Raw genomic sequence first — 22973 nt, forward strand, 5'->3', positions numbered from 1 at the left:
GATCGTCTAGTGCTATGTATATTTGTATTCAATTATATACATATTTAAGACAGTGGCTGTGCGAAAAAAAAAAATCGATAAAAAGATTAAAGAAACACACATATTTTACATTGTCCTGCTATACAAAATTCGGTAATGGAAAGATGACAAAAAATTACGAACTTTCAACTTTTTCCAACAATGGTAATTCATAATAGTATAATTTTCCAATCGTGACTATCCCCAACATATTTTATCTGACTAGATAAATCATTTTTCCATCATCAAATTTTTTATAACAGGATATTTTATATAAAAAAAAATTAAAAATCCAGAATTGCTTAGGAAAAATGAATGTCCGAGATATTTTATTAAAAATGCTAAAAATTCATGACATAACTCGTTAAAAAATTACTGTGTAGCAGCATATCACAGCTGGTTGCTCGGAAAGCTCCATCAAACCTTGGACAAGTAAAAAGTCAAGAACGTGTGATGGCATTCTGCAAACCAAATAAAAAAATAAATTAAAAAAAGAATTAACAAAAATGGGATTTTCTTACATGAACCAAAAAGAAGTTCCCCACTTGTCAATTAAAAGTCTTCATCACTCCCAATTTCAGATCTGCAAAACAAGCCCTCTTCTCCCCCAACCCCCACACCTGTCCACTGTTTCAAGAATCTAAGCTGAGAGCTCTTGAAACCGTTGCAAAGTTCCGTTTTTTCGGTTGGAATCGGCGGTTTGGGGAGATGGGCCTGCCCAAAATCCAAGAAAATGGGAACGTGGAGATGGGCTTGCCGTTGGGAGCCAGCAACAAATACACAAGAATGGATGATGACTCTGAGCTGAGAAACGGCGACGTTTTTGGTGAAGATTATGATGCGGCGGAGCACCACCGTCAGATGCAGCGGAGCAAAACCACTCGGAAATATGTGTTTGCTTGCTCTGTTTTCGCCTCTCTCAACAGCGTGCTTCTTGGCTACGGTAAGAGAATCTTCAATTCTTGATCCCACATTTTTGTTTGATTTCAACTTCTCTCTCTCTTCAAGAAATGGAGTTTCCTGTGATGGGTCAAAGTCAAAGTTCGATTCTTGATTTAGAATCGGCTTCATCTAGAGCTTGATTCTTGATGTGGAGAGTAATATCATAATGAAGAGTTATATATGTTTCTCCTTAACTAGTTTATTTTTGAATAAACAAGAATTCAAATTTTGCCAATATGAACACGATGTGTGAGTTGTGATAAACACATCTTCTCAGATAACCTTAAATTGCGCTCAACATATGCTTTTAGTGAGAGTGTAGAGAGAATCGGTATATTGTTTGAGTTTTTTCATGTAATAAGCATCAATTTTATATTTACAATTTTATTGTGTACAAAATTATGTTAATTAGTAGTATTTCTGTAATAAAGTTATCATGTATATTTATATATATGGTGTGGTTGTTGACTTCTTGTTGAGAACTACATTTTTTGCGAGAATGTGAGAACAATACATTTTCTTATAAAATTAATGAATTCAATGCATTTGAAATTAATGAATTTTTTGCCTCCTCCAGGATTCAAATCAAGATGTTGCATTCATTTATCAAAATGATGTGTGCATTGTAGATTTTCACGATCGAAGGGCTCTTCATTCTCATTTTATTTGAGGATTCTCATTTGAACCTCTCCTTATATATATATACATATCATATGTAAGATGGCTACTTAATTCACAAGATGATCCTACATTTGGTTTGATATGAACTTCTGTCTCTTCAAAAAATCAAGTTTTCTGTGATGGGTCAAAGTCAAAGTTTGAATCTTGATTTATGTGTCTGATGATAGTGAAAGAGAAATGCTATTGTTTTGATAGATTCATGGCTGAAACTGAGATTAAATAAGCTGTTGATTTGCAGATGTGGGAGTGATGAGTGGAGCAATCCTCTTCATTCAAGAGGATTTGAAGATAACAGAGGTGCAGCAAGAGGTCCTCATCGGAATCCTAAGCGTAATGTCCCTTTTAGGCAGCCTAGGCGGCGGCCGGACCTCCGACGCTATCGGCCGGAAGTGGACGATGGGGCTGGCCGCCATCGTCTTCCAGCTTGGGGCGGTCGTGATGACCTTCGCCCCTACGTTCAGGGTCCTGATGATTGGGAGGATCCTGAGCGGCATTGGGATCGGATTTGGGGTCATGATCGCGCCCGTCTACATTGCGGAGATCTCCCCGACCATCGCACGGGGCTCGCTCACCTCGTTCCCAGAGATCTTCATCAACTTAGGGATCCTCCTCGGATACGTCTCGAACTACGTGTTCTCCGGCCTCCCCGCGCACACAAACTGGAGAGTGATGCTTGCCGTCGGGATCCTGCCGTCGATCTTCATTGCATTCGCGTTATGCATCATCCCGGAGTCGCCTAGGTGGCTTGTGCTGCAGGGTCGGATTGAGGAGGCGCGGTCTGTGCTTCTGAACACGAATGAGCACGAGGCGGAGGTCGAGGAGAGGCTTGCCGAGATCCAGCTGGCGGCTGGGCACGGCAGCGGTGACGGGGTCGAGCAGAAGGCCGTGTGGCGTGAGCTACTCAGCCCGTCTCCAGCTCTTGCGAGGATGTTGATCGCGGGGTTCGGGATCCAGTCATTCCAGCAGATCACCGGCATTGACGCGACGGTCTATTACAGCCCAAAGATCTTTCAGGCAGCCGGCATTGACGATAAGTCGAAGCTCCTCGCCGCGACCGTCGCAGTTGGGGTGACGAAGACTGCCTTCATAGTCGTAGCTATTGTGTTGATTGACAGAGTTGGGAGGAAGCCTCTGCTCTACGTGAGCACCATCGGCATGACAGTGTGTTTGTTTAGTGTCGGAATGACTATGTCGTTCTTCGGGGAAGGATCATTCACGGTGGCGATGGCCATTCTAGGCGTCTGCGGCAACGTGGCCTTCTTCTCCGTTGGGATAGGCCCCGTCTGCTGGGTCCTTACGTCGGAGATCTTCCCGTTGCGCGTCCGTGCGCAAGCATCGGCTCTCGGGGCCGTCGGGAACCGGCTCTGCAGCGGCTTCGTCGCCATGTCGTTCCTCTCCGTCGCGCACGCCATCACATTCGGGGGCACGTTCTTCCTCTTCTCAGCGATCTCCGCGGTCTCCGTGGTGTTTGTGTACCGGTGCATACCGGAGACGAAGGGGAAGTCGCTCGAGCAGATCGAGCTGCTGTTCGAGGATCGGTATGAGCTGCAGGAGAGCGAGGTTCAGCTTGGAGACGCCGAACGTCTGGTGCAGAAGGAGTGAGCCGCGTATCTGGAAGAACGATGTTTTCGACTGCACGAGATTGTCGACACACCGACCACGAGACGAAGGCCGGATCCTTTCGATCGACGTTGGAGGATTCAATTTGTGGGAATCGGACAAGAGAAGGTGTTGGTTTTGTAGGAAAGTGGTTGTGGTTAGTGATTGCAGGTTCTGAACTGCTTGAAAGAAGCCTATTTGCATAGCTCATTCTTTTGCTGCATATAGTTTTTGAAGGTGCACGACGTCGTATCATTTAGGTTTGAAATGTGAAACCGATGTACTAGATTTGTTCCTTGTGTTACTGCAATAATAATCCTACAAAGATGCAAGATATATTAATCCTGGCTTCAAAGTCTTCAATCTGGTTATTGAATATGCCCTTACATATACCTCAGAGTGTAAACGGATCAAGTAGCGACCAACTCAAACTCAAACTCGATTCAATAAAAATTGTGTTAATGGGCGAAAGTACTCATATTCATAACTTATCTATCAAAACTATCCACTCATATAATAAATATACTTAATCTACCCAAAAGTAAAGTGATGTTGATGGGCTTGCATTTTTTTGTATAAAAATTCTTATACAATTGTACTTGTGTAAGATTGTTAGTTGAAAATTGTACAAAATCTGAGAAAAATGCATTCATTGTTAACTTGCGTCACTTTGTAAGCTTAATATACTGTAGGTTTGAAAATTTGAAAAAAATAGGCCACGTTTGTGTTATAAAAACATTACAGTAATACGAAGTCGAAAAAATACAACTTATATATATTATAAAATAAATAAAAAATTCTGAAGTTAATGGCTTAACTAGCCGCCGTCACTAGCAGCGGAGATAATTTTCCGGCGGCTAGTGACGGCGGCTAAGAGTTATCGGCAACTAGTGATATATTTACATCCAGAAAAATAATCTACATCTAAATATATCACTAGCCGCTGGAAAATTATGCCCGCGGCTAGTGACGATGACTAAGGGTTATCAACGGCTAGTTAAGCCATTAGCTTCAGATTTTTTTTTTTTCATAATGTACATAAGTTTGTATGTTTTCGTCTTCGTATTAATGTTTTTATAAAACAAACGTACTCTAATTTTTTCAATTTTTTTTCAAACCTACAGTATATTAGGGTTACAAAGTGACGTGAGTTAGCAATAAATGCATATTTCTCATATTTTTGTACAATTTTTAACTAACAATCTTACTCTTTTCTTACACAATTGTACTTGTGTAAGAAAGTGTAAGAACTTTTACAAAAAAACAGTGCAAACCCATCAACATCACTTTAGTTTTGGATAGATTGAGTATATTTATTATTTATAAGGGTGGAGAGTTTTGAATCTGATAGATAAATTATGAAAGTGGGTAGTTTAAATTTCAACCATAAAAAATTTAACAAGCGTGAACTTAACTCAACACGGTTTGCGTCTTCAATAGAACACGAAACAGTGTGAACTTCTGTCTGCAAATAATGAGGTCTACAGTTCAAGCACCGCTCTTCCTCCCTCAAGTCCAAAGAAAATCAACACGGTTGCCCCCTAAAAAAAAAAAAAAGAAATCAGTTGATTATTAGGATTAAATGGAAATTTAAAATATATGTTGTTATAAAAAATCTTAATAATTCAATAATCGAGGATGTATGTGTAAATAACCAAATCACTAACCAATAAAATTGCAATTATCCCCTGTGACCGTGAGTTTTCTTCGAGTCTATAGTATATGTGTGTCGTTTTAATTGACACTCCAATGATTTGTGTATTTTAATCTTATTTTGAATTGTTTGTAATGCTTTTAAATGAATTATAATGTGAAAAAACTTATTTTTGAATAATTTTCAAGATTCTAAACAATTACTCCCTCCGTCCACCAATTCAAGGCCTAGGGCAAGTGTAATTTACACTTGCCCTAGGCCTTGAATTGGTGGACGGAGGGAGTATTATGGTGTTATTATAATTTTATTTCACTTGGAATTTATTTTAGAATTAGAAAAATGCAAATTCAGGTTTTAACTCGAGACCCCGTGGATCTAATGGATCTGAATATGAATTTTGATTTTTTTTTTGACCCCATCATTGTAAAAATTAAAACCATCTTTTTGGACACGATGCATCCGTAGTGTTGTAGAACTCTCAACAATTTACTGTTTCCAGCAGCCACGACTTTAGTTTGGACAGAGACATCTCTAAAGCTATATTGGTACTTTACCACCATCATCAATTCGTCTAAGTTTAAGGTGTCAGAAAGAAATGCCTAACTTCCTCTTAGCTATTGCTTTTTGTGGGTTTGTCTTCTCATCAGCCGGAAACGACACACTTCCGGCCAACGGGACGTTATCCAACGGCCAGACTTTGATCTCGCGAAACCGGGATTTCGAGCTCGGCTTCTTCTCCCCCAGCTCGTCCAAGAACAGGTTCTTGGGGATTTGGTACACGAAGAAACCGGATGTCGTTGTTTGGGTTGCGAACCGGAACGATCCCGTCATAGATTCACAAGGAGTGATGATGATAAACTTACAAGTGACAAGAAATGGCGCATTAGTCATAAGCAGAGATGGAAGCATACAGTGGTCGTCGAATTCATCGAGGGTGGCAGCAAGAAATCCGAGCTTACGGCTCTTGGACACCGGCAACCTCGTCCTCGCGGACACGGCGGTGGAGGCTGACTCTTCGGAGGGAAGCTACATATGGCAGAGTTTTGATTACCCGAGTGACACGAGGTTGCCGGGGATGTACATGGTGCAGAGCCTCGACGCGGGGCAGGATAAGTATTTGACGTCGTGGAGGAGCTCCGATGATCCTTCTCCGGGAGATTTCACCTACAGGATAGAGAATAAAGGGTTACCTCAGATGGTGATTATGAGGGGCGGTGTGAAGATATACCGGAGTGGCATGTGGAACGGGGTTTACATAAACGTCCCGACCTTCTACAACAATGTTTTCAAGGGGCAAATGGTCATAGACGAGGGCAGAACAACGTATGTGGATCCTTATAACGGCTCGATCCTCACAAGGCTAGTGATGGATCAGTCTGGCTCGATCCGTCGTTACACAATGAACGACGAGAGAGATGACTGGAATCTAGTTTACACGATACCCAAAGATCCTTGTGATGACTACGCCAAGTGTGGTCCTAACGGCATGTGCAGAATAGAGAGTGTGCCGATATGCGGGTGTTTGGATGGCTTCGAACCCAAGTTTCGGACGAACTGGGAGTTTCAAGACTGGTCCGACGGATGCACTAGGATTAGGCCGTTGAGTTGCAGGAGCGGAGACGGCTTTCTAGAGCTTAAGGGGGTGAAATATCCAGATATGCTACGATTTTGGTTGAATACGAGCATGAACATCGGTGAGTGCAGAGATGCGTGCTTGAGAAAATGCAACTGCACAGCGTATGCACAGCCGTACATAAACAACGGAGGCCACGGCTGCTTGATGTGGTTCGGGGATCTTATCGACACTAGAGTGCTTCCGGGTGCAGATACGAATCAGAATATCTACATTCGCCTGCCAGTTTCTGAACTAGGTAACTCCATTTTGTCTCAGTAGTTCAAGAACTCGTCTTAGCCTAGTGTAGTTAGGTATCGCGATTCATATTTTTCTTTTCCCCTCCGTAGAATCTATACGTAATGCAAACAACAAGAAGGCGAGGCATGCAAAGGCAATAGCAATATCAGTTGCTATGGGAGTTCTGATACCTATCTTAACCTGTGGAGTTATAGTTATAGTTCTAGTGAGAAGACGAAAGAGACGAGGTAAGAGCATAACATTCACAGAAGCAGTCTTAATAGTTAATACTCAAAGACACTGAACCATTTTTTTTCAAAAACTGCAGAACGAAGAAGTGAGGATATAGAGTTACCTCTATTCAGTTTCGCGACAATTGCAGCTGCAACGCACAACTTCTCCGAGGAAAGCATGATCGGAGAAGGAGGCTTCGGCCCTGTTTACAAGGTAAATTTCATGCTAGATATCTAAAAGGTGCAAATGATAATATGTGTATGCATTGAGCAGGGAAAATTGCCAGCGGGCGAGGAAATAGCTGTCAAGAGATTGTCGGGAACGTCCAGACAAGGTCTCGAAGAGTTCATGAACGAGGTTATTCTCTTTGCTAAACTACAGCATACCAACCTAGTCAGACTTTTGGGATGTTGCATTAAAGGAGATGAAAGGATGCTAATCTACGAGTACCTGCAGAACAGAAGCCTCGATTATCTTATTTTTGGTATGGCTCAAGAATTTCTTCGTTTTCTACCTTCATCGAAAGAAACTGAAGTAAAGTTTTTGATCTTACAGATCAGAACAGGAAAACAGAGCTGACGTGGCCTAAGCGGTACAGCATTATTCTGGGAATCGCACGGGGACTACTGTATCTCCATCAGGATTCCAGATTAAAGATAATCCACAGAGATCTCAAGACGAGCAATATTTTACTAGACGAAAATCTGAATCCGAAAATTTCAGATTTTGGCCTAGCAAGGACTTTCAGAAGCGACCAGTTTATGGCCAGAACGAGAAGAGTTGTCGGAACATAGTGAGCTCTCTCTCCCTATCCTATGAAATCACGAAATCTAGTATCTCGTTTTCAGCATAGCAGCTTATGACTTTATCAAACTTTGTTTAGTGGCTACATGGCACCGGAATATGCAATTGATGGGAAATTCTCGGAGAAATCAGATGTCTTTAGCTTTGGAGTCATGGTTCTAGAGATAGTTAGCGGAAAAAGAAACAGAGGGTTTCACCATCACGATCACGATCATAGTCTTTTGGGACATGTAAGATGCAAAACACAAGAATTCATTCTCTTGCCATATATAAATATAAATCTTTTTGCTTTTTTTTCATGCGAATAGCATTTGTGCAGGCATGGTTGTTGTGGAAAGAAAACAAAGTGCTAGAGTTGATGGATGAATGTTTGAAAGATACCTTTGTCGAACCGCACGTGAAGAGATGCGTACAAGTCGGCTTGTTGTGCGTCCAGAAACTCGCAGAAGACAGACCAGCCATGTCGTCCGTGGTTTTCATGTTAGGATGCGAGGGAGAAGCTGCGCCCGAACCCAACGAACCTGGATTTTTCATGGAAAGGAGTTCCAACGACGTTGAAGACCAAATATCAAGCAGAAAAGGGTCAGTCAGAGCGACGATAACAATGACCGAATTGGAAGGCAGATAGATAGAGAATTAGAAAGTGCACAAACAGTCTCAATTCATACATGAACTGATAAAAGTATTTGTAACATGTAAAAGGGACGTATTATTAACAGATATTATCAGAATTCGTAGGCAGGAAATCTAGCATTCTTAGGCTGAACCATATCGAGGAAGAGATGAGCCATTCCTCCAACACCTTCGAACATCGAAAAGGGATTATCTCCTCCATGGATCTCGCCCGTCGACATAAGAATGTGAGCTCTATCAAGCAAGAAGCAAGCAAAAGCTTTGGCTCTGTATAGATACTCGATAATCCCAGTGAGCCGATAGAGGGCGAGGAACACATAGGCATTCCCACTGATGCCATGACAAATCCCAAGCCGTTTCAGTAGGCCACGGTTCCAAACCACCTCCGCTGCATCCATGGCAGCTTGTAAAAACTCTCTCTCCCCAAACACCTGTATTATATCACTGAATTATTTAGATATTATCAATAGAAAAAATTAAGTGAACTAAAGCATCACCTCAGCAGCCTTGACGAGCGTGAGGGTGATCCCAGGAGCTCCGTGACACCAGTGTACTAGAGCATCGTGTTGCTTATCTTCTTCGCCAGCAGGGTAATTCCCACTGGGAAGCCTATTGCTGATCATGTACTTAAGAGTTCCCTTGACATCTTCGAGTTCGTCCGATGTGAGTTCAAAGTCCATCAGAACATGCATGATTCCAGCCAACCCATGAGCCGCACCCCAATACCTTTGACCGTGCCATTCAAACATCAACGGGCACCCTCCCCGTTTTCCTAGTTTCCTCCCGTTCCTGATAATCTCTTTCGCGATAGCACCCTGCCATGATCCAATTATAGCATTGTTTCTTAAAATTTTAGCCTTTTTCTTGAATATAACACTAAATGAAGAATTCAAATGCATGACCTACCGTGGAGGTCGCCGGAATTGTATCCCTACCGAAATTTTTATTCAAAAATAAACAAGTCCACAAGTATCCAGCTCTACCGTACAGTAACTCATCCTGGTGATCTTTCGACAGTTTTATCTGTTTTCCACAATGAAATTCATTCGCTCAACTGATGCAGTTATAACAACTACGGTTTTATGTTCGAGTCCAATGTCATACGATCTTTAGATTTTTTTGTTAGTTAACCAAAAAACAAAAAAAAAAACTATTAAAACATCCACAAGGAAGTTTTTACCTCTTTAAATTGGGATATATAGTAATCGGACAACTTGCCATCGCCTACGTACTCTGCAGCAACGGCTCCCAATGCACATACTCCAGCTCTCCCACATAAAAAAGTTACATCCCTGAGTCCGTTCATACCTAATGATTATGGCGTTGCACAAACTACCACTTCATGTTCGACAATCCATTTATATTGCCTTGACTTTATTAGAAAACACTTAAGGGAACAAGAAACGAGATCAAAGGAGCATAATGTACAGCATCCCTACACTGAATTTCATTTTCTAACATCTATCCCACCATTTTCTATTGCTTAAGTCAAGGCCCCCGAATATATATGTCATTATATATTATACTATTGTTTATTTGTATACTCATACAACAATTAGAAATGATGAAATGGTAAGGCCTTCTTAAAAGTTATTCTATTCTTCTTGAGGTCTATTGTTTAAATCCTCTTCAATATACTCCACTCTCAAGTACTTCTCTCGTCATTTGAACTTTTTTTCACATCAACCAGGTTATATGATTTTCTATCTTTGAATTTATAGTTTATTACTGATTATTGCAACAAATATATACGTGTTAGTTTTTGTTGATATTTTCTATTTACATTTGATTAATTGTAGTACTTATTAAATTTTAGTTTTAGTTGGTATATAGAGTATCTTTCATTGCAGGAGTTTTTGTTAAATTATTTTGAAAAATTATGTCTGATAGAAAATATGAAAGTGGGTAAATTTAGTTGCATCTTTTTAAAGCAAACAAGTGCATCCGGTAGCAACTACATATAGATCTTAACTTTGACACAACAAAACATTACTTGTGAATGAAACATGAGAAACAATAGGAACTTCATATGCATAAAGCATAAAGCATAAAGGAGAGTACCTGGATCGAGTCGAAGAGGAATCACAGGCCTTAACAATCTCTAAGCACAGACTCAAATCATTCTTGTTACGGGTCACTTGGAAAGATTTGAGGAGCAAATAAGCAGTTCCCAATGTACCGGCATAGAGAGAAAAGTCCTCCACCCGTTGCCCGCTCAGTCCCCACGTCTCCACCACAATCTATTCATAGATACAACACGACTTCATATAACTCCAAACAACATCAGATTGCAAGAATCCTGAATCTACACACTACACACTGCTTCATTATGCCCCGAATATCAAAAAGTAGATAACACTACCATCACTTGCTAGTCTGTCTGAAAGGCAAAGTAACAAGAAATGAAATTTAAGCTGCAGCAGCAAACCTTCCACAGAACTCAATTTACTCGAAAATTGAAGTATGGAACTTGGATTAACAGCATAACACAATACTAGCTGCAAGATAAACTGTCTATATCAATCCATATACGAGCTGTAATATTGCGAAATCACGGGAAATTCAGCTTTGAGTTAGTTAAAGTTTATGACCTGAAATGTAGTGTTTGTTTGATTTATGACCTCAGCTTCAACTTATTTCTAAAATAGTTCAGAATTGTTTAATTTTGCCCCGGAAAATACAGGATCATAAATGTAGAAAACAAACCCTCTTCAACAAAAGAAGAAATTTATTGAAAACTTAACTCACAATTCTTGAATTCGATTATTACAGGATCATGGGATTTTGCTTTTGCGTGTCTGATTATTACACCAAAAGATTTCAATTCGATTAAGGAACAAATCAAACAAACTCGGAATTCTTGAATTCTACACAAACAAGGCACCATCAATAAAAGCAGCTTCAGCATGAGAAGATTACAGTTTCTTTGAGGTCGAGGGCAGCGCGCTGGAGCATCTGAGAGAGAGAGGAGTGAGGTAGTGAGAGAAACCTCATGAGCGAGTCGCGAGTGCCTTGCGGGTTAATTTGAACCCTTCCACGATTTTCCTTCGCTTCCTCTTCGATCACGTTGGGGTTTTCTTGCACGAAGTCGGGCATCTCGTTCTGGAAGAAGCGGTCCGCCATTGTTGAACTCTTGCTTGTGTTTCAGTTGTTTTTTTGTTAAGCAGATGAAGCGAAACGAGATGGGGTTGACTTATATGACAACGGTGGTCAACGAAGAAGAGGTGGTCGAATATGTACGATGTTGACACGTCTTGAAATTATAGTAAATAATTATACTATGTTGAATTTATCGGTTCTAATAATAAATTATTAAATAAAAAAGTTAATCAATAATAAAAATAAGTATATACTCTAATTGAAATAAATTTTAATTAATAATCATAGTAATATAATAAAACCGCAACTTTGAATTTGAAACCAATTTCAAATTGATTTTAAAATTGAATAATCATATTGAAGGTTTATATAGTAACTATATATTTTGTTTTTATTTCCTTTTTCTTTATCTCTTATTTTTTGTTTTATTTCTTTATAAACCTGTGAAATTTGATTAATTATAAAATATTTAATATATATATATATATATATATATATATATCAAATTAAAGATCACGATAAGAGCTTTAATTTGATACTGTATTTTATGTAAATATTTGATTTAAAATATAAAAGCTATACTTATTTAAAGATTAAAATTTTAAAAAATTCTCTCTCCTCTCTCATATTTTTTTTAATAAATCTATTTTTTAATTCTTTTATATTTATATATTTATTTTTTAACTTTTTTTTTTGCCTTTTCATAATGTCAATTATTATTATTATTATTATGATTTCTTCTTTATTTTTTTATTTTTCAATATTCATCTAATAATATTCTTAAGGGTTAATAGCCGAAAAATACACGAACTATTTTCAAATTTGCATATTGCACATCACCTTTAAAATTAGCTCCAGAATACATCACCTTTTAATTTTGTTGCAAATTGCACACGCGTTGACCATCACCTTGATCGGTGTTGACGTGGCACCGGAATTTTCAAACGTGGACTCACCGGAATTCAAAACGACGTCGTTTTGAGTGAGTCTGCTCCCGGAATTCAAAACGACCATCTCCTCTCTTGAAGATCTGCTCCCGCTGCACGCGGAGCCTCTCGACGTTGCCCTCGATGCGGCCCTGGAGGCGGTGGCGCTTGACGTTGAGGCCGCCCATGGACCAGTGCGCCTCCTCCGCCCACGCCATGAGCGGATCCGTGACGGAGGGCGACGGATCCACCCTCTCTTCGTTGAATTTGACGTCGGTGTAGAAGCGCGGCCGCGGCAGGCTGTTGCCGTAGAACTTTCCCGGACCTAATGCCACAACCATATCGCCGGGGAGTGAGGGAGGCGGCGACGAGGAGGCGCCGCTGGAGTGAGGGAGGAGGTGCTGGAGTGAGAGAGAAGATGAATTAGGGCTCAAAACGATTTTTCATTTTTTTTAATTGATACTCACTCAAAACGACGTCGTTTTGAATTCCGGTGAGTCCACGTTTGAAAATTCCGGTGCCACGTCAACACCGATCAAGGTGATGGTCAACGCGTGTGCAATTTGCAACAAAATTAAAAGGTGATGTATTCTGGAGCTAATTTTAAAGGTGATGTGCAATATGCAAATTTGAAAATAGTTCGTGTATTTTCCGGCTATTAACCCTATTTTTAATTAAAATTAATATTTTAATTATATTTATAAATATAATACTAATTGAGTTGATACCCATTTTATATAAATCTATAAATATAAAAACATTTGTTGTGCACGAGTGCACATGCTAGTTATAAAATTAAACTAAAGCATATATAAAATTAAAATTGGAGTTTGAAGCAGGGATATTCAAACTTGTCCTATGGCTATCACAACCATTTCATCTTAGGGGAAATTATACTTTACTTTTGACAATTGCTTAATTTTATTATAATTTACAAAATTATTATTATTTTTTTTAAATTGTGTCCTGATTAGAGGAAATAAAAATTAAATATTTGAACGACTGCATTCTTGGATTTGATTTCTGACGACAAAAAAACTACTCCCTTCATCCGTGATATCGTTTTCACATTTGTCATTTCGGTTCGTCCACGATATCGTTTCCACTTCCATTTATAGAAGTAGGGTCCACAAACTTCCACTCACAACAATAGTGGGACCCAAACTCCACTCACTACATATCCACTATTATCTACCACTTTTCTTAAAACTCGCGCCGTCCACATGTGGAAATGATATTGCGGATGGAGGGAGTACTTGATGAGGAGTAATATGTGCAGAATAGGGAAAGGATACAGATCAGAGGAATCGACCTCATCAGCGGGACGAATATGACAGAAGAAGTATACCCATCAGAGAAACCATCCTCACCAGAGGAGTCAAGCTGGTCAGAAGAATCATTCTTACCAAAGGGATTTCACCCATCAGAGAAATCACTCTTCGTCAGAGAAGTCTACGTCGCCAGAGAAGTCATCTTCGTCAGAGAAGTCTACGTCGCCAGAGAAGTCATCTTCGTCAGAGAAGTCTACATCGCCAGAGAAGTCATCTTCGTCAGAGAAGTCTACGTCGTCAGAAAAGTCATCTTCGTCAGAGAAGTCATCTCCGTCAACGGAGTCACCAGAAACGCGGGAAACCTCCCGCGTAAAGACGAAATTCCTGATATGCCCTTCGATCACGCCAAATGCATGCGCTAGCACCGATTTTACTGTTTTACCCTTCCACATACTCTATAAATAGAGCATGAGCTCGTGTCTTGTATTTACGCTATCATTCACTTTTGAATACAACAGTTATATTTTCTCTCGTGCTCAATCTCCGATCGTTACTTTGCTCTTTCCGATCATCCATACTAGGTATAGCTTATATTTTTCACTTGGTAGTTTAGGTGTTGGTTTCGTGAAACACCAACTGGCGCCGTCTGTGGGAAAGCTACTGAGTTAAGATGTGAGATCATGGTCGCCGACGTATGCAGATCTGAAATTCCAATCGGATTTGCGGGCGTTGACACCGACTGAGCCGATAATTCGGACACCCAGCCGTTTTTGATTGGTTAATTGCGTTTTCTAGGTTAATATGTCGTTAATCTTCTACGATTTGTGTTGATCTGTGTTTCTGATGCATGGGGAAAGGTGGTGACGGGCATAAGTCATGGATCGGAGAAATTTACGTTTATTTACCGTTGTTCGGGTTAAGTTGTCTACGGATGAAGGGTTTCCTTGTACGAATTGACGTTTTCTTCACTGATCTAATGTTTTGTATGGGGAAATTGTGGTGTGAGGCTCTGCTTTGATTATGCCGGGCGTTTTTTCCTTACGAATCTAGTGTTTTGCATCGATGAACGGCGGATTGACATTTTATCTCCGATATCCTGGGTTTATGCTGTTAGTGTACGGGTGTTTTACGTGTAAACGTGATAGTTGTGGGCGATCTTCATGTTTTCTCCGATAATCTTAGAATTATGCTAGTGGACTGTTAAGTATTACTCTATTTTTTTTTTTTTGGGAAGATGTGGGGTTTTGCTGTTAATTTAGGGGCTTCGCACTGATGAAAGGTTGTTTAGCACTTTGTCTCTTTCTTCATGGACCTTTTTGCTGTTAATCCATGGGTTTTGCACCAATTAATATGTCGATTAATACTCTGTTGTTGTTGTGATGGGGTTTGTGTTGCTGATGGGTGGATAATTTCCACTTAAGAGGAATAATTACTGGTGTCCTTCATGCTTTCTTAGACTAACTTTCGTCCTATGCGCTGAATACTGCCTTATGCTGCTAATCTGGCTGATTGCCATGGTAATCCTGTTGTTTATAGGTTTTGTGGTTATTATAGGACATGATCGTATTAATCTTGGGTTACGATGTTTGTTTCCTTACATAGCTCTTATTTATCTATCATTTCTAACGAATTGCGCTGACAAGCCTTTTGATGGTTGTTTTGGTTTTCTTGGTGCTCTGTTTTTTCCGTCGGATCTTAATGCGGTTTCACCGGAGAAAACTCCATTATGCGGGTTCTGTTTTCTCAATCTATGCCCTGGGTTTATTTCCCAGTGCATAGCGTTACTTCGAGGGGAATTTTTTAACGGTCTCTGTACCGGTACCCGGGATTTATTATTGGATCTCTTATATCGGGATTTCAATCCGTAAACGGAGGATTTATGCTTTCGTCGCTGGGATTTTTCTCTCACTCTGTTTATATGCAGGTACCATGGGATCCTCTGATGCTCACCGGAACTTGGAGAAGGAGTTTGATTCTGCTGCTGTCGCTACTGAGGTGCCTACCTCGTTGTTCACTGGCCTTCAGGGTAACCCCACTTTACATGTTCTACTTAACATGTTCATGCAGAGCATTGCACATGTCACCAGAGGGGGGAGTAGGGTGTATACCCGTAGTCCCTAATTTTTTAATTTCAAAATACAAAAACTGCTTCTTAGCAGGACAAGGGAGAAACAAATACAAAAAATGCTTCTTAGCAGATCAATGGGAAAGCAAACATCAAGGACGGACGACTTCGAGCTTTTCTTCTCCGTTGGGGATGCTCACTCCAGATCTACTACAGATGTACTCCAGATCTACCCCACGCCTGCAAAATATCAAGCAAAACAACAAGTCAAAGGGTCAAAAGAAGGAGCACAGGAGAGGAACGGACCATCCAGATTTCGGGAACCTGGCAATAATGCTCTCAAATACGGGAAGTCCACTCCTTACAACCACAAAGCTAGAGGTCTGCACTGGAAGCACAGAGGGAAAAGCGAAGCCTTCAAGGATGTGAGTGTTCTGAGGGGAACTTCCCATACTTGAGTGCCTTACAACCAAGCCAGGGACGACTTAGGGAGGAAATCTTCTTCAGGAACCCTGGAGATAAAACCCTCAGGCGGGGGAGAGTCCTGTTTTTTCAAGCCACCAACAGACGCCGGTGTACTTTCTTAAAAGGACTTACTCCCCCGACTGAGGGCGTTACAACCAAGATAAGAAGGCATCTTGAGCCAAAAAGGCGGGAGATCTAGGGTTTAAGAGGAGAGCAGTTTGGGGCGGGGGAAAGGAAATAAGGGATTCTGAGCTAGGTCAGGAAGGATGGAGGGGTATATATAGAGACGGTATTGGGCCTAAGAAAAGGGCCAAGGGGTAATGGGCTCACGCGAGTTTATGGGTTGGTGATGGAACAAGAAGTAATTGGGCCAACATGTTCATAACAGAGTATTGCACATGTCACCAGAGGGGGGAGTAGGGTGTATACCCGTAATCCTCAATTTTTAAATTCAAAAATTGTCTCGCAACAGGTCAAGGGGAAAAGCAGAGGAATCACCCTGCAAATCAGAGGGAAGCGCTCGTAAGCCGCGAAAGTTGGTTGTGCCATCCGGGCCTTCCATGCTCCGCGCAGAGGGAGGGAAGCTATCGTAAGCCGCGAAAGTTGGTTGCGCCATCCGGGCCTTCCATGCTCCGCGCAGAGGGTTACCACTTAATCGTAAGCCGCGAAAGTTGGTCGTGCCATCCGGGCCTTCCATGCTCCGCGCAGAGGTTGCACATAATCGTAAGCCACGAAAGTTGGTTGCACCCCTCCGGGTCCTCCATGCTCCGTGCAGAGGTTGCACTTAACCGTAAGCCACGGAAGTTGGTTGCACCCCCCGGGTTTTCCATGCTCCGTGCAGGGGGTTACTACTTAATCGTAAGCCGCGAAAGTTGGTCGTGCCATCCGGGCCTTCCATGCTCCGCGCAGAGGTTGCACATAATCGTAAGCCACGAAAGTTGGTTGCACCCCCCCGGGTCCTCCATGCTCTGTGCAGAGGTTACACTTAACCGTAAGCCACGGAAGTTGGTTGCACCCCCCGGGTTTTCCATGCTCCGTGCAGGGGGTTACTACTTAATCGTAAGCCGCGAAAGTTGGTCGTGCCATCCGGGCCTTCCATGCTCCGCGCAGAGGTTGCACATAATCGTAAGCCACGAAAGTTGGTTGCACCCCCCCGGGTCCTCCATGCTCCGTGCAGAGGTTGCACTTAACCGTAAGCCACGGAAGTTGGTTGCACCCCCCGGGTTTTCCATGCTCCGTGCAGGGGGTTACTACTTAATCGTAAGCCGCGAAAGTTGGTCGTGCCATCCGGGCCTTCCATGCTCCGCGCAGAGGTTGCACATAATCGTAAGCCACGAAAGTTGGTTGCACCCCCCCGGGTCCTCCATGCTCCGTGCAGAGGTTGCACTTAACCGTAAGCCACGGAAGTTGGTTGCACCCCCCGGGTTTTCCATGCTCCGTGTAGGGGGTTACTACTTAATCGTAAGCCGCGAAAGTTGGTCGTGCCATCCGGGCCTTCCATGCTCCGCGCAGAGGGTTACTATTTAATCGTAAGCCGCGAAAGTTGGTCGTGCCATCCGGGCCTTCCATGCTCCGCGCAGAGGGTTACTATTTAATCGTAAGCCGCGAAAGTTGGTCGTGCCATCCGGGCCTTCCATGCTCCGCGCAGAGGGTTACTATTTAATCGTAAGCCGCGAAAGTTGGTCGTGCCATCCGGGCCTTCCATGCTCCGTGCAGAGGGTTACTATTTAATCGTAAGCCGCGAAAGTTGGTTGCACCCCCCGGGTCCTCCATGCTCCGCGCAGAGGGTTACTATTTAATCGTAAGCCGCGAAAGTTGGTTGCACCCCCCGGGTCTTCCATGCTCCGCGCAGAACGCTCAAGCTTGGATGGGAAGTAGCAAAGGAGTGCTTGGATGGGAAGCAGCAAATGAGCGCTTGGATGAAAAGTAATCACAAAATCATTAACAGAGAAATCAACCAAATCCTCGTAAGAGGAGGCGGTGAGATCCCTATCAGAGAAATCAACCAAATCCTCGTAAGAGGAGGCGGCGAAATCTCTGGCAGAGAAGTCAACCAAATCCTCGTAAGAGGAGGCGGCGAAATCTATGGCAGAGAAGTCAACCAAATCCTCGTAAGAGGAGGCGGCGAGGTCACCAGCAGAGAAGTCAACCAAATCCTCGCAAGAGAAGGCGGCAAAATCCTTACTAGAAGAGTCAGCAAAATCCTCGCCAGAGGATTCGTCAAGATCCTCGCCAGAGGAATCACCAAAATCCTCGCCAAAGGAGTCTGCCAAATCCTTGCCAGGGGAGTCTACTAAAGTCCTCGCCAGAGGAATCAGCGGAACCCCCAAAGCGGAAAGCAGAGAAATCTCGAAGGAGAAAATCAAAGAAACATCGACAATAACCAGGACGAGCCAAACCAAGCCAAATATAAATCCAACATGAACGAGCAACAAAACAACACAAAGAACAAAGAGAGAAAAGCAACGCAAGTAGGGAAGAAATTTCATAAAAACATGCCAAGGAGGCACAGCTGTACATCCAAGAACGAGAAGTAAGTACTAAGTTTGTACAAATTTAAGAGTTACAAAAATTTCCTTTGATAAAGTCAGGGGAGAAATGGGAGACATCAAGAGAGGGGAGCAGAGGAATCTTCAGCAGGAGTAGAGGAAGCAGGAACAGAGGCAGGGGAGACCAGAGAAGGGGCACCACCCGTAGGGATCTGGCCAAAAGCAGCTCTCTCTGTAAACACTGGCAGCATGCCAGCTTCCTTCACCTTGGGGAGACGGACTCCCAAGTCCAGCAGTTTCACAGCTTCTTGTACATACGTTTTCTCATCTCGATACAGGGTAAAAAGCTAATCCATTGCAGAAGAGGAGGAAGCGGAATCTTCAGAAACAGAGGCCGCCAAATCAGAGGGCAGAGGAGGCACCACGCCGTACTGAGAAAATTTTCGGGTGCTTTTGTTAGTGGGATCCCGCAGCCGGTTCACAAAGCCCGCCAGGGAAGCAGAGAAAGCAGGCATATACATTGGAGCAGAGGGCAATGAAGCAGACCCAACCCCAAAGGCGAAATAGGGAATGGCCCTCTCCAGCACTGGATACCACCATTCTGGTTTCCCCGGAGAATTCGCAGGGATCCCCATCAGCTTATTTATTTCCTCATCATTGAGGTTCTCCATCAAGGCATGCAGATCCAGGGTAGCGAGCTGTTCCGGGGTCGCCCCCGCCATCTCTAACGCCTTGGAGGCGGACTGCTGTATCACATAAGCAAAGAGGGGTCCGAAGTCCTCCAGGTACTCTTGAGTCTGCTTGAAGGCCGCCAAGGTGCCCTCCAGCATCAACCCCAGAAAGTGTTGACCCTGCGGAGACAAGAAATACTCCAGGCGTTGATCTCGCGCTCCCAAGACATAGGCACGGTTCTGCGCCTCCACGAGCATCTTCTTCCAACCATGCCGGGTCTCCTTGTAGGCTTCTTCATATCTCGCCTTGAACCTGGCCAGGTTTTCATGGCTTTCCTTGGTCGTCCTTGTCAGTTCAGAAACCAGGGAGGATTTCTCCACCTCTGCTTGGGACAACTGAGCCTTCAGCTCAGCAATCTCCGCTTCAGCCTTACTCAAACGCGCCACCACCCTGGCCACGTCGTCATCACGCTTAGCGATATCCGCCTGTTCCTTCTCTCTCTCTTTTTCTGACATGTCGTAGTCATGGATGCACTTAACAGCCCCCCACATCCGAGCCTCCACCTGCAAGAAAACAAAATGGGTTCCGACAGAACAATAAAGAGGTTAGTAACTTCGTTTTTTTCTATAATAAAAGTATAAGAAGCAGGGTACCTGAAGAGCCAACTGGCACAGCTGAGTAGCTAAAGCCCCCCGGGTCAGCTTCTCCACTTTCTCCTGGTCCTTTGAGTAGACACGAGCTATCAAGGCATCAATCAACTCCTGCCCCGACAAACTCGAAATCGGCCCAGGAACAACATCCTCTGGTTCATCAGCAGGGGGCACCACAGCTTTGCCCTTGCCCTTTCCCCCGGCAGAAGGGGGAACCTTAGAACCACCAGCAGACTTCTTCGCTGGCCCCTTGCCCTTTTCCACTGCAGACGAGAGGACCTTCGAACCACCAGCAGACTTCTTCGATGGTTCTTGAGACTTGCCGGCCTTCTTCAGGCTCTCTTGCTTCTCCTTCTCACCTACGGAAATCAGAGAACATCTCTTCCTCTTCTTTGAAAGCTCGGTGAGGGTGACACCCGGGACCGAATCAGGCGAGGGAATTTCATCGGTAATGTCCACAATCTGGACATCTTCTTCACCGGCACCAGATGTATCACCAGTATTGGGGCGTCCGCGCCCGTGAACAAGGCTACCCGCATCAACCTTCTCGGCATCAAACGAGCGGGAGGCTTCCGTATTTCCCTCTGGGACCTCTATCACAGGGGGAATGATGACCAGCTCGGCCCCAGCTGGTTGTTCTGAGGGAGCGGTTCGGGAAGCAGAATCCCCCGAGCCATGCTCCCCACTGGGAACAGGAGAAGCAACGATAGGCAAATTGTCCCCGCATTTCTTTCTCCAAGACATGTCTGCAAATCAAAATTCCACATCTTTAAAATCAGGGTAACAAAAGTTAATGTATTTTCTAATTCGTATTCTTTACCTATTGATTTCTTGGGATATAGGGGAAACAGGCCATTGTATGCCAGAGCCGAATTGTTCTCAGCAAGGTATTTACAGTCTAAGGGCTGGGCTTTGTTCATAGCATTCAGACGGGCTATGACCTCCAAGTCAGAGATCGAGGGGGCTTCTAGGGAGGCTGGTCTATAAGTAGTCCGAGGATTATGCCATTCTAGTTCCCGAACATGATAATCGCGCCAGGTGCCGAAAAGGGTGCGCACATAACAATAATAGCTCAAAAAGCCGCCATCAGAAGAATTTAGAGAGGAAAGAAAAGAAGTAGGACATCTTCGAAGACCCGCAAAGCTATACAAGGGATTGCCCTGCATACGAAGAGATTGGGTCTGACAGAACAGTTTGGCGGTGTCCTTAACACCGTGGGCTCGGCAAAGGATATGGAAGGCGTATAGTCTTCGGATGGCAGAGGGAGCGACTTGAAAAAAAGGGATACGAAAATGGTTGCAGACGTCAACCAGAAGGGTAGGAGGAGGAAGCCTTAGGCCAGCATCTATTTGGGCTTGCCAGATGACTATTACCCTGGGGTGGCGAAGGCTCTCGGGAGGTGTTGAATCTTTAGAGAAGGCCTCGAATTTTAAACCTTCGGGGTGTCGACACTTGCTCTCCAATTTCTTAACCTCCGCGACACCAAGGAGGGATTCAGGAACACGCTTTGGGGGTTGGGGGGTCTTCTTACCCCTTTTCTTAGGCTGAGAAGAACTGGGGACAGTTTGAGAGTCATAAGAGGCAGAGGGGGAAGGGAGGTTATCAAGATCCTGGAGTTGGGGAGAGGAAGATGAAGAAGTTCGGGAAGAAGGAGAGGGCGAACGCGAGGGTTGAGGAGCGGAAGTGGAGGCCATCATCGGAAATGTCAATCCTAGGGTTTCTAGCACGCTCAATCAGAGCACCAATAATTACACCACTACGCTACAACTAATCACGAGAATTGGGAGAGGAGGGTATGCGAATTACCTAGGTCAAATAAGGTGTGACTGTAAATACCAGAGCGGAAGGGTCGCTGGAGGTACACCGGAACAGGAGGGAGAATCGCCGGAATTTGCAGATGAAGGAGTTCGAGAAAATCGGAGAAGAAGAATAGTGAAAAACGGGAGTTCGAATCGACTAAGTAAAAATGTACGCGAGCAACTACCAACATACGGGATGGACGACACGTGCCCTATGGAAATGAATCAACGGCTGAAAATCCCTACGGGGAGGCGAAAGGTTGCAAAGGTTAAAAAGTAACCTCGGGGTACGGGAAAAGCACTGTAGATCGGACAGGCATTTAATGCAGGTGACGTCATCCACGCGGGCGAATCCTCTGACTAGTTGCACTATGCCAGAGTGAACTAGCCAGACCAGGGGTGGGAGTAACAAAAACACCAAAGAGGATCAAGAAAAACAGCCTAGTGTTGGGCATCACAATACTCCATTGGTTGAACGCGAAGAATACCCGGTTCAACCAGACTAGAGGGGGGAGTGGTTGATGAGGAGTAATATGTGCAGAATAGGGAAAGGATACAGATCAGAGGAATCGACCTCATCAGCGGGACGAATATGACAGAAGAAGTATACCCATCAGAGAAACCATCCTCACCAGAGGAGTCAAGCTGGTCAGAAGAATCATTCTTACCAAAGGGATTTCACCCATCAGAGAAATCACTCTTCGTCAGAGAAGTCTACGTCGCCAGAGAAGTCATCTTCGTCAGAGAAGTCTACGTCGCCAGAGAAGTCATCTTCGTCAGAGAAGTCTACGTCGCCAGAGAAGTCATCTTCGTCAGAGAAGTCTACATCGCCAGAGAAGTCATCTTCGTCAGAGAAGTCTACGTCGTCAGAAAAGTCATCTTCGTCAGAGAAGTCATCTCCGTCAACGGAGTCACCAGAAACGCGGGAAACCTCCCGCGTAAAGACGAAATTCCTGATATGCCCTTCGATCACGCCAAATGCATGCGCTAGCACCGATTTTACTGTTTTACCCTTCCACATACTCTATAAATAGAGCATGAGCTCGTGTCTTGTATTTACGCTATCATTCACTTTTGAATACAACAGTTATATTTTCTCTCGTGCTCAATTCTCCGATCG

The 22973-nt window shown here is 43.5% G+C and overlaps 4 protein-coding genes and 1 long non-coding RNA gene across 6 annotated transcripts; 2 read left to right on the forward strand and 3 right to left on the reverse strand.

Moving 5' to 3' along the window:
- The first annotated feature begins 434 nt into the window (after positions 1 to 434).
- LOC131012570 (probable polyol transporter 4) lies at positions 435 to 3582 on the forward strand. The gene is made up of 2 exons (XM_057940553.1): positions 435 to 961; positions 1880 to 3582. Exons 1-2 carry the CDS (start codon positions 727 to 729, stop codon positions 3241 to 3243), a joined length of 1599 nt encoding a protein of 532 aa, XP_057796536.1. The 5' UTR covers positions 435 to 726; the 3' UTR covers positions 3244 to 3582.
- A 1733-nt stretch (positions 3583 to 5315) lies between these two features.
- On the reverse strand, positions 5316 to 7223 carry LOC131012572 (uncharacterized). Its single transcript, XR_009097388.1, has 2 exons — positions 7102 to 7223; positions 5316 to 6058 (listed from the first exon to the last, which is right to left on the reverse strand). It is a non-coding gene; the product is annotated as an uncharacterized LOC131012572 (long non-coding RNA).
- On the forward strand, positions 5490 to 8530 carry LOC131012569 (G-type lectin S-receptor-like serine/threonine-protein kinase At4g27290). Of its 2 annotated transcripts, none has more exons than XM_057940552.1 (7): positions 5490 to 6765; positions 6857 to 6994; positions 7075 to 7193; positions 7254 to 7464; positions 7536 to 7773; positions 7864 to 8014; positions 8093 to 8530. In XM_057940552.1, the coding sequence occupies exons 1-7, from the start codon at positions 5490 to 5492 to the stop codon at positions 8135 to 8137; spliced, it is 2178 nt and encodes a 725-aa protein (XP_057796535.1). In that variant the 3' UTR covers positions 8138 to 8530. The 2 variants fall into 2 exon arrangements, with proteins under 2 accessions (XP_057796535.1, XP_057796533.1); XM_057940550.1 differs by having other exon boundaries at positions 8104 to 8530.
- On the reverse strand, positions 8390 to 11646 carry LOC131012571 (lanC-like protein GCL2). The gene is made up of 6 exons (XM_057940554.1): positions 11337 to 11646; positions 10479 to 10657; positions 9598 to 9709; positions 9324 to 9440; positions 8915 to 9232; positions 8390 to 8848 (listed from the first exon to the last, which is right to left on the reverse strand). Exons 1-6 carry the CDS (start codon positions 11538 to 11540, stop codon positions 8510 to 8512), a joined length of 1269 nt encoding a protein of 422 aa, XP_057796537.1. The 5' UTR covers positions 11541 to 11646; the 3' UTR covers positions 8390 to 8509.
- Positions 11647 to 12468: 822 nt separating this feature from the next.
- Positions 12469 to 12783, reverse strand: LOC131007594 (uncharacterized). The gene has a single exon (XM_057934500.1). It carries the CDS (start codon positions 12781 to 12783, stop codon positions 12469 to 12471), a length of 315 nt encoding a protein of 104 aa, XP_057790483.1.
- Between the last annotated feature and the right edge of the window lie 10190 nt (positions 12784 to 22973).

The sequence above is a fragment of the Salvia miltiorrhiza genome, chromosome 2 (assembly GCF_028751815.1).
Source record: "Salvia miltiorrhiza cultivar Shanhuang (shh) chromosome 2, IMPLAD_Smil_shh, whole genome shotgun sequence".
In the NCBI taxonomy this organism is placed as follows: Eukaryota; Viridiplantae; Streptophyta; class Magnoliopsida; order Lamiales; family Lamiaceae; genus Salvia; species Salvia miltiorrhiza.